The following is an 11992-nucleotide window of genomic DNA, read 5'->3' as shown; positions in this document are numbered from 1 at the left end:
TATATTAGGAGGTCTTGTAAGCCCATAGGCGAGAAGAAGGTTCCAGCTTGGTGAAGTGCTGTTCCTGGATGTTGGCTGTGTTGTAGATGCTGTTGACCTGGATGACGACCTCCTGGGGTGACCTGTTTGTTCCAGTATTGGTCCTGTTTTGGTTCCTGTTTCTGCTCATCTTGGTTCCTGCTCCTGGCTGTGGTTTTTGCTGCTTTACCTGTGGATTTTTGCCGACCTTGCCGCTTTTCGTCGATTCTACGATTCCAGTTTAGATTTAAAAATTCTTGGACCTTGGTGATGAACTTGTCTTCATTTGCTCCTGTGGATTACTGAGAAAGAACTTTGCCAAAATTTTGTGACTAAAGTTACAGCCTGTTTTTTGGACTTTGCTGATTTTTGTCGCTTTTCACGAATTGTAAGTTTTGTTTTTGACTTTTGATGTTTTTCTCAGTATTTTTGGATTTGTCCTCATTTGCTCCAGTGGATTCCTGGAAAAAAGAATTGTTTCTTTGAGAGAATTGAAGATATTTTGGAAAATTAATAATTTTGTTATTTTGTGTTATCATCAAAGTTTGGTGAGTGTTTATTTGTATTTTTGAAATTGATAAAAGACAGTTTTGTTCTGAAATGGCTGAAGCAATACCTGGAGTTCGTTCAGTGAGGATCCAGACAAGGGGTGAAAGCCCACAAGAGGTTGTAAAGGCAATATGGGAATGTCTAGATAAAAATGTAGTACAGCAGGTAAATAATTCTAGACAAGACTATTTAATTGTAACTTTAAGTTCACAGGAAGATAAGTGGAAATTAATAGAAAAAGGATTAAGAATAAACGGAAAAGATTTACCTGTGAAAATGATGCGTGGAAATTTAAGACGAATTGAGTTAAGAGATGTACCTGGAGAATTGGATGATGACCTTATTGTGAAAGAATTAGAGAAATTTGGTAAAGTAAGAAAATTTACTCCTGAATTGTTTTCTGATGATCCTATGATTGTTACAGGAAAAAGAATTGTTTTGATGCAGATGGAACAGAATGTTCCGAATTTTTTGGAAGTTTCTGGTTGGCACATTCATGTCGAGTATCCGGGTGTAAAGTGGCAATGCTCAAGATGTTATAGTTCAAATCATTTGATTAAGCAGTGCCCGAAGATGGCATGTTTTATCTGTGGGGAGCATGGTCATCAGAGAAAATCCTGTCCAAATAAAGATAGGATGACGCACTTGAGTGAAGTAATGACATTGGAGGAAGAGGATTACAGTAAAAGTGTGCCGGAAAAAGAAAGGGAGAGCGACACAAGTATTACAGATTTGGAGGCAAGTATTAAGCTAGATAGTATCCGTGAAAAATTGACAGAAGTTTATGATTCGTTAGAAAAAAGTATACATGAAGAAGTAAATCAAGAAGATTGTCAAGAAGAAAAGAAAAAGAAAAAGATACAGTAGGATAAGAAGAAAGAAAAGGAATGTGTGGCTTATGAAGTAGATGAAAGTGATCTACCGCCTTCATACAGTATAGAATATGCTGGAAAAAAGAAGTTTGTTCTCGTGAAGCTTTGGAAAAAGAGGGTTGGACTGGTGAAGATTTTGCAGCGTACTATCGAGTTTTGTGCCAGTATAACTTAGTGAGTAGAAGAGGATATAAAAAAGATTTGAACAAACTATTGAGACGTTTTCCAAAAAAAACGTTTGCAGCCAAAGTGATATCTGGTAAAATATGATTGAGAAGTGATTAAAATTTAGATTGTGTTAATGATTAACAATGTGTTTTGGTAGATTAGTGTTTTGTTTATACTTACATATGGATGTTTTACAAAGTTTTAACTTGTTATTATCGCGATTGTTATTTTGTTTTTAACCACGTTTGGAGTTTGTTCTTGATGTTTACGTATTGGTTGATTGATAGTTTGGTTTACTGTTAAAATAATCAGTTTGTTAGATATTTATTATGTAGTTTTGATGTTGTGAAGATGCTGTGGTAATATTGTAATGTGCACTGACGTAGGTGAAGTATTGTAAGCGAGGTTCTTTCCGCGGCTCATTCTGAAAGCTCCCTGCTTTGACCCATCTCATCCTGCTGTGTGGTGTTGTTTGGTAGGGGGGTTGTCTGGATGAGCGGTTCCTTTTGCTTTCACAACCTCGTTAAATTGGGGCATCGAAAGTAAAGATGCAAACTTTAAAATCACAGATAAGTCAGTCTAGTTCTGAGGTGAATAGTCATATAGTCTTATAAGCCCATGGCCGAGAAGTCGACGAGATCCGCAGACTGGATGTTCCTATGCTGTGTCTTGGTGACCATAAACGTCCTGTAGCAATTTGAAGTATACTTAAGGAGGTATACTTACCTGTGTCGGCTGATCCAGTTTGTTCCTGGTCGTCTCCGAGGTCTTCACCTGTCGTTCCTGTTGTCCTGGGAGTGTCTCTGGAGGTTCCTGGTCTGCTTAAATGCTTCACCGGGTGCTCTGTTGGGTGCTGACTCCTTTTGGTGGTTCCTGAGTGCTGGTGTTCCTGTTTCTGCCTTGCCTAATGTTCCTGCTCTGTCTGGACTTAGTTTCGGCTGACATCATTGGAATTGATTTTGGTGTTCAGGATACTTGACTGTTGGTGAATCTGTAAGAGTATTTTGATTTATTATTTTAGTGATTAAGTTTTGTGTTTCAAGTTAAAATTAAGTGATGGCTAAAGAAGGAGAAAAGGAGATAGGGGGCGTTGTCGATTCATTTGAGTGCCCAAGATGATGTAGACTGGAAAGAGTTGGTGTCATATATGTTGACTATTTTGGAGAACTCTGATGCAATTGTTCAGGTAGGAAGAATAACAAAGAGAACTTGTGTAGTTACAGCCTGTGACGAGAAAACAAAATGGAAGATTTTGGAGACAAGTTGGGTGTGGAAGGAGAAGTTGGTGAATGTTCGGTCTGTTAGGGGTGATGTGAAAAGGATGCATCTGCTAAATGTTCCATATAAGATTACTAGAAAAGAGATAGAAGAGAGATTTAAAGAATATGGTCGAGTGGTACGAATTGAACAGGAGTATTTTATGCCAAATAGCAAAATATTGATAGACAAACGATTATTGACAATCCAGACGACTGAACAAATTCCAAACTTTGTGGAAATAAGAGGCTGTAAGATTAGAGTGAAGTATCCCGGGGTAAAGTGGCTATGTGCCATCTGTTTGTCAGCAGAGCATAGAGCAAGTGGATGTCCAAATGTGAAATGTTATACATGTCAGGAGATTGGACACAGAAGATATGAGTGTAGTAAAAAAAATAAGAGAGAGAGAGAAAAAGATAAAGAGAAAGAGAAAATCCAGGAAGAACGAAACGGGAAAGAAATAAGTGAAAGTGTAGTTAAGAAATTGAGTAAAAGTGTTGTTGAAGAGGTAGAGAGAAGTGCAGTTAAAAGGATAAGTGATACGGTTGAAGGGTTTGAAAAAGAAAAAAGTATTGATGGTGAGAGAAGTGTTAATGTGGTGAGAAAGGAATTGATGGAGGTGATGGAGGATTTAGAATCAAGTATAGAGGAAGCTAAGAAAATTGAGAAAGAAGAGGAAAAACAGAAGAAAACAGAAAAGGAGAAAAAAGTAAGAGAAGGAGTTATTACTAGACAATATGGGAAGTATCGAAATAAATTGACGACGGAAAAGGATTATGGAGATGCGTTGACAAAAACGCCAAAAGTGTTTGATATAAGTTATAGGGGACAGATGTATAGATATTCAAGGATGCAGTTGATAAATGAGGGATGGCTGGATAGAGACCTCAAGTTGTGGGGTGCATATTTAGAGGAAACCCATCAAAGTGGAAAAAGAGACATTAAAAAAAAGTTAAATCGACGTTTTGGAGGATGTGGAGTTTACCTTATTGCATTTAAAATGCTTAATGGAGAGATAGTAGAAAAAGATTAAGTTTTGGTGGATTTGTTTTAATGTGTTTTTTGGATGTTTGTATTTCCTGAGTTTAATTTTGATTGTTGGGTTAATTAGTTTTAACTTTGGATGTACATACAAATTTTTAGTTGGTTGTTAACTGCCCGTGTCCCGACCCCGGCCCGCCTGTGTGTTTTTTGTTGAACAGCAGGGCGGGGGGGAGGGAAACTGACAGTAGTTTCAGTTGATGTAAAGGGTTTAAGAGGTTTCTTTTTTGGTATGAATTGTAGTTTACTTACCTTGATGTCGGTGTTTATGATGTGATTAACTTGTTATTTATTTGTGTTTCACAGTTTAAGAAATGTGTTTTTGATGTTTGTTATTTAACCTGATATCAGTTTGTTGGTGTTTTAACTAACCTGCTGTGATTTGGGTTTTGGGTGAATTTGTTAAGTTTAAGACGCTTGAGCTTTTACATTGATTCCACCTTTATGGTATCGACCCAGTAGAGGTAGCTGTGGCTTCTCCGTGGTCAGTATGTCGGGTGGTCAGGTGTTTATGGCTTTGTGGTGTGATTTCCTTTTTAGGGGTTACACTGCTCAAAACTTTAAAATCACACAGTATCTGTTCTTATCAGCTTGATATCTGATAGGGCCCCCATCGGGGGCCTTGCTTATATCATCTGATTTTTGGAAACAGGCGGGGAACGGGGGCTTGCTCCCTCCCGGCCACGGGTTGCCCGAGTATTGCACTACATCTCGGGATAGCCCACCCCTTTGGGGGAAATAAATCAGAAAAATTAGAAACAGACACAAATTAAGAAGAGAAAGAATTATTTCTCAACTTAATTTTTCTCAAGCTGATAAGAACAGAGTTGAAATATTTTTATGAAAAATATTTTTACACTCCCTGTATTTTATTTGATGTGGCAGAATCGAACAAATAATACTACATGGCGGCAAGTAGTCACTGTGCAGCGAATAAGAAGTAAACATTAAACAACGAGGAAGCAGAAAAATTATTTCCCAAAAAATTCGAAAAAACCAATTTTTTCGAAATTTTCCATATGCAAAAAATCGAAAACGGAATCGGCTGTTTTCGTACAATAGATACACACGCTTGGAACTTATTCGGAAGGGGGAAACAATTATATACTCGAACTTGCATCAGTACCACGATTACGCACCGGGACGAATGCCGGGGGCGTTTTCCTCCCTCTGGCTACTGATGGTCGAAAGGATTATTTGGCACCTATCTACACTTTTAAATGCGCTATCCAGTTACTTCCTGAAGCTTTTATCATCTCACCATTCTCCTCCTGGCCTGATTTTCTGCGCAAAAACTGCTCCGTACGAAATGACGTCACAATTGAGGACATAGGAAATGAAAAAGACGTCTCCACACTTGGCGCGTCGGCACTTTTGATCTGTTTTTTATCGCTTCTCGGCCTTATGGCCAGATCAAGACTTGTCAAGTCGGATAAGTTCTTGAGGTAGCAAGTAGGCTATTATTCTATAAGCCCATACCGAGAAGGCGACGAGTTCCGAGGATTCGTATGCTGTTGTGACCAGTGCGTGTTCCAGTGTTCCTGCCTTGGTGATTGTTCCTGTCCGGTTGGCGTTTTTGGCTGTGGTTCCTTGCCTTCGGTTGGATTTCGTCTTCGGCGGCCGTTCCTGCCTGGATGTCCTGCCTTGGATGTTCCTGGACTCTGACTGCTTCTGGACTTTGGTGTTCCTGCCTTGGTTGTTCCTGCCTTGGATGTTCCTGCCTTGGACGTTTTTGGACTTTGGTTGTTCCTGCCTTGGATAGTTTTTGGATTAACTACGTTTTTGGACTTTGTTATTTTGACAGCGTTGGACTCTAAAAACTGTAAGATAAATTTTTTGTGATTTTTTGGAAGTTATCCTAAGTTTAAAATGGAAAAGGAGAAGTAAGAATTATGAGGAATTAGAGTTAAAAGTTATGGCCCAAGATAAAGTAGTGTGGAAAGAATGGGTGGAATATTTAATGTCTATTTTGGATGATACAGACGCACTAGTTCAGGTCGATGAAATATCGGATAAGGTGTGCCTGATAACAGCTAAGGATGAAGAGACTAAGATAAAAATATTAGAATTAAAATGGGTTTGGAAAGAACAATTTTTGGAAATTAGAGCTGTAAAGGGTGACATAAAAAAAGTACAGATGTTACATGTTCCTTATATGATAGACAGGAAAGATATAGAACAGACTCTAAGTGAATATGGGAAGATAATTAGGATAGAAAAAGAGTATTACTTACCAAATAAGAAGATCTTGACAGGAAAACGTTTTGTGACAATAAAAATGCAGAAATTAATACCGAATTTTATAGTAATTAAAGAACGTAAAATAAGGATAGAATATCCAGGTGTGAAGTGGTTATGTCCTAATTGTTTGTCTCCTGAACATAGGGCAAGAGATTGCCCTAGTATAAAATGCTATAGCTGTGGCTTAACAGGTCACAGAAGACCTGAATGTCCGAAAAAGAACGATAAAGAATTGGAGATAGCGGATCAGGCATTAGAAATAAGTATAGAACAGGAAGTAATTGAAAAAGAAAATAGGTCCAAACAGGAAAGCCCGAAAGATAAGATTGTGAAAGAACTAGAGGAAGTCTATGAGGTGTTAGAAAAGAGTATAGAAACCGAAAAGAATCTAGATGATAGTAAGATACAAGAGCAAGAGAATAAAGAAAAAGAGGCGTTAAGACAAGGACTCAAATTAAATACAGAAACAAGTTGTTAATTGAAAAGGGTTTTGCTGATGATAGGGATAGAGTGCCTGAAATATTTGAGGCAAAATGGAACGGAAAAAGCTATAAGAAGACTAGAGAGGAACTTAAAAAAGAGGGCTGGCTAGAGACTGATTTCAAGTTGTGGGGGGCAATAATTTACAACCCACATCCGGCAAGTCAAAGAGAAATTAAAGAAGGAATTTATAAAAAGATTTAAAGGTTGTGATAAGAGCTTATTCGCCTATAAAGTATTGAACGGAGCAATAGTTACTGAGGAACAATAGTTGTTTAGGTTTTAATTAAGTGTTTTTTGGGTGTTCATTGAGTTATAGTTTTATGTTCTGTTTTAAGATTTGGTGGATTTTATGGTTTTATCTTTTTGGAGTTTTAAGTTTTTTGCTGCTTTTTGTCTGCCTGTGCCCTGACCCCTGCCTGCCTGCTGGCTGTTTGAACAGCAGGACAGGGGGGAAGGAGACTGACAGAGTTTATCTTATTAATGTTGATGTTTACACTTTTTGACCTGTTTTTGGGTTAATTTACTAATGGTCTTGTTGAAGTGTTTGATGGTTTAGAGTTTTAAGATTTTTGCTTATATATTGTGTTTTAAGGTTGTTTGTGGTTTTAACATCTTTATTGGATTCCGACTCGCATATCTGTATTGTTACGATATGACGGGGGAATAATATCCACAGCCTTTATTTGTAGTTTTGATGTGTTAAGTTTTGAGTTATTATGTTTAAGATTAATAAGTACTTACCTTGATGTTTTGTAGTTGTGAAAATTTAACATTGTGTTAATGTGACTTACCTTTTGTTGTTTCTTTAGTGAGTTTGATGTTAGCTTCTTTTTGGCTTATTTTGAGTTTATTTATACTTACCTTGGTGGTTGTTATGTTCGTATGGTGCTAACCTGCTGTGGTTGAGATTTTTGAGAGTCATATATTTTCGTTAAGTTTCTTGTTTGATGACTTGACCACATTCTCCCTTCGCACCAATTTGGTGAGCTTACCCGGTCGCTGTGGGCCGATATTGCGACCCAGGTGCAGGGTTTTTGTGGTTTTTATGGGGCACCGCTACCCCTTTCCCATAGGGGGGTGTTCCATCGCTTCTCGGCCTTATGGCTCAGATCAAGATGTAGTAGCTGTTTTGTTGATCTGATTCACTACTAACTTTTGCTCATTTTTTACAGATTTTTGCCGTTTTTTGCCGCTGTTTTGCCTGCTTTTACCTGGATTTTATTGGACTTATTGTGTTTTACGTTTTTAAGGATCCTCTACAAGCGTTTTAGCCTTTTGGTGAGTTTTTGTGGACTTTTATTTTTACTGACTTTAAGACCTGCCTTGCCGACGAGTTCGGCTGCCGCCAGATGAGCACGACTAGCTCATCGGCGAGCAAACCGTCTCCAAGAAGCTGTCGGACGAGCTTCCCTCGCTCGTCGACGAGTCAGTTACCTCCCAGTGGCCGTTTGATGGGGCCCCCGCCTGCACCAGCGAGCCAGCCGAAGCCGACTAGCCGTCGGACGGAATCCCCTCTTCTGTCGACGAGCGCAGCACCTGTTTCGGCACTAGGAGATTACAGTGACCATGGACTTACCTGGGAATCTTCGGCTGAACCTGCAGAGAACATCCGGGAGGAGGAACCTGAAAAAGAAAAAGAAGAGTTAGAAGAGAAGCAACGGGAACGGATGAAACGCTACTCGGAGATAAGGTCCATTAGAATTATCACCAAGGAAAGAATCGACACTATGGAACTGTTAAAAGTGTTAGAAGAAACGCTTGATAAGAAGGGATGTGTTGAGCAAATTTGTTACCATCCAAGAAATATTGTAGAAATAGGATTTAAGAGTGCTCAAGATAAGGTTAACATCATTGGTCGTGAAATCAAGGTAGGACAATTCCATTATACCTGTGAAAGTCTAGAATCAGAATTAATTGCGCTAACGGTTCGTTTGGCCCCTACCGAAATCGATGAAGAATTAATTAGAGACATGTTTAAAAATTATGGTAAAATAATTAAGATTTACGTGAATACTTACCTAGGAACGAATGTTAAAACGGGGTCATACAGAGTAGTAATGTTAACTAGAAAAAGTATTCCTAATTTTATAGAGGTACTAGGGAGAAAAGTTCAAATCTTGTACGTGGGACAAAGAAAGGAATGCAGGAAATGTGGGAGTTGCGATCATGAAGCTATAAATTGTAACGTTAAATTATGTTATATATGTAAAAGTTCGCTTCATTTAAGAAAAGATTGTGACCTCTGCTATAACTGTAAAACAAAACATGATAAAGATAGTAATTGTCCTGAACTAACATTCGCGGAAATATGTAAGCGAGGACCTAGGAACAAAAGTATTGAAAGGAAAAGAGAGCGTAGCGTAGAAAGAATAAACAGGAAAAATAGTGTAGGGGAAGAGAGGGGAACAGAGCCAATTGAGAAAGATAAGCAGCAGAGTCTAGAGACAGTAGAAAAGATGGAGACGGGTATGATAGATAATAAGAAAAGAAGAAGAAGTGAGGAAAATGAGAATCCAGGGTTTGTTATGCAACAAGTTGATGTAATAGAAAAGCAAAAAACTGACGTTATAGACAAGAAAAAAGCATTAATAGCATTGCATAGATCGTCCTCAGTAGATAATATGCTTATGTTTAAACTGAATCAGGATTTAGCAGCAGAGAAAAAGGCTAGGAGAAGTTCAACATCTAAAAAAGATAATGGATAGTAAAATAAACTTAAATATAAGAACAATAAATATTTCTGGGTTCAAAGACAGAACGAAACAGATCGAAATCTTAAACTTAATTTTAACTAATAGAATAGATATCCTAGGAATCCAAGATACAAATATTGAAGATTTTGTAGAGTTAAGAGCATTAAGAAAAGTATTTACGGAATATAATATCTATAGCTCATTTGCTGTAAGAAGAAGTACAGGGGTTTTACTTTTAATTCGTAAAAATATTAGAATATATGACTTTAAAACAGACAGTTCAGGACGCTTAATTATGGCAGATATAGAAATAGGAAATTATCCTTTAAGAGTTTAGTTTATATGCACCTCCAAGAGCAAGTGAAAGAAAAGAGTTTTTTAAAGATCTTATTGAATTTTTAATTGGTGGCCATTTTATTGTTTTAATGGGTGATTTTAATAACGTTTTATCAGTTTTAGATAAGAATGGGTCCTTACAACCCGATAGTTCGCGTGGCATTTTACAAAAGATTATTAATGATTTTAACCTCATTGATACTTACCGTGTTTTATTTCCACTAGATTCTGGTTTTACGTGGCAGGGTAGGGGTATTTTCGAAAGACTGGATCGCATCTATGTATCTGAGGAATTAAATAATGTTGTACAGGCCAATACTTATGAATTGATTCACGAGAATAGAAAACTTACAGACCATAAGATGTTGGAAATTATAATTAGTAAAAGAGGAAAGATGAAAGTCCCTAACAGAATAAAAATTACAAAAGAAATACTAAAAGACGAAGATTTTATTAGACAAACAAAACAGATGCTCGATAATAAGAAAGAAAATATAAATTGGGAAGTATGGGATAAGGTTAAAATAGAAATTTATAAAATAGTAGAAAAAGTATGGATAAAGATTAAGAGGAATAGATTTGATAAACTAAAAAAGCTGCAGAGAAAATTAACAGAGAACATATTAGAAGAAAATAGAAGTGAAATCGAAAAGATAGAGAAAGAGGTTAGTTTAGAAATTGAGAAAAGAAATAAAGAAAATTATGTTAAATACAAAATGGAAAAAATATAGTATCAAACGAGAAGCTGAAAAACATTTATTTTCTAAAAAGATAAAATTACAAAAAAGCTTAGAAATAGATAAAATAAAAGTTAATAATAATGAAATTACTGATACAGAAGAAATACTTACCCAATTTGCTGACTTCTATACTCACCTATTTGAAGACGTTGAACCAAATATGGCCTATTGGGATCTAGTTACATGCAACATTGAACCTATAAAAAGTAAAGAAGAAAACATATTAAATAAAGAGATTAGCAAGAAGGAAATCCAAGATGCGATCCAGGAGTTACACACTAGAAAAGCTCCGGGAAGGGACTTTTTAAACGGGGAGTTTTATCGTTTTTTTGGGGATATTTTTATCGATATTTTCTATATACTTTACAATTTTAATGATTTTAATAGTTCCTTTGGAGACGGAAAGATGGTTTTATTAAACAAAAAGAATATAGTGCAAAAACATGTCAGTGATTTTAGACCAATTACCCTTTTAAATATCGATTATAAATTATATAGTTTTATTATTGTAAAGCGGTTAGAAGAAATATTTGGCAATAACATAGTGAACACCCAGAGTGGAGGTATAAGAGGAAGGTCCATACATAACAATATATTTTGTATAAAAATGATAAGCGATTTACATGTTCATTGGGACCGCCCACTCTCCATCCTCTCGGTTGACGTGAGTAAAGCTTTCGATACGGTAAATAGAAATGTTCTTTGGGGTTTTTTAGATAAATATGGTTTTAACGAACAAGAAATTAAATTTATTAAACGCCTTTATTTATCACCTTTTACTACAATTCATTTAAATGGTTTTAATTCTGAAAACATAGCTTGCAATATAGGAGTAAGACAGGGCTGTCCATCCTCAATGCTCTTGTTCACCATTTACATCAACGTTTTATTGAATAATATATATATGGATAACTTAATTACACCAGTACATATTCCAGGAATGAAAGACAAAATAAAGTTCATCGCCCATGCAGACGATGTCAGTGTTTTTATTCTGAACAATTTTAGTTTAGAACGTGTTTTTAAGCATATACAAGTTTTTAGTCTTTTAACTGGTATGAAAGTAAACATGAATAAGAGTAAACTATTACAAGTTGTAGGTGAAGTAGGAAGCTCTGCGGATTGCATCGAAAAAGTAAAAGACATGAATATTTTAGGCATTTGGTTCGGAGAAAACGCATATAAAAACAACTTTAATGAAATTGAACAGAAAATTACTGATGCTATAGAAGAATGGAAGCAAAATTGGTTATATCTTCCAGAAAGAGTAACAATAGCGAACAAAGTCATAATATCTAAAATAATTTATACTTTATATTATATTAACTTAACCCCGAACGATATTAAAATAATAGAAAAAATTATATATACTTACATTTGAAATGCCACCTTTGAACCTCTTAGTAGAAAGATGATGCGTAACAACGTCAACCTGGAGGGATGGGGAGTGTGGGATATAAAAAGCTTTGAAACCGCCTTGCAATTATCGATTTTATTTAACAATTTAATTTATAATACTCACCCACTTTTTTATATTGTCCAATATGTTTTAGGACCGTGTTCTAAAAAGATCTCGAAAGTAAACACGATGTTT

General features: G+C 36.3%; 1 protein-coding gene and 1 pseudogene across 1 annotated transcript; both read left to right on the top strand.

Annotated features, from left to right (window-relative positions):
* Positions 1 to 618: 618 nt before the first annotated feature.
* LOC136974013 (uncharacterized) lies at positions 619 to 1434 on the top strand. Its single transcript, XM_067268781.1, has one exon. It carries the CDS (start codon positions 619 to 621, stop codon positions 1432 to 1434), a length of 816 nt encoding a protein of 271 aa, XP_067124882.1.
* Positions 1435 to 4433: 2999 nt separating this feature from the next.
* Positions 4434 to 4635, top strand: LOC136974053 (U2 spliceosomal RNA; annotated as a pseudogene).
* The last annotated feature ends 7357 nt before the right edge of the window (positions 4636 to 11992 follow it).

This window comes from Centruroides vittatus, unplaced genomic scaffold, assembly GCF_030686945.1.
Source record: "Centruroides vittatus isolate TY-2023 unplaced genomic scaffold, ASM3068694v2 contig_337, whole genome shotgun sequence".
Classification (NCBI taxonomy): Eukaryota; Metazoa; Arthropoda; class Arachnida; order Scorpiones; family Buthidae; genus Centruroides; species Centruroides vittatus.
This window is presented reverse-complemented; position numbering and strand designations above follow the sequence as displayed.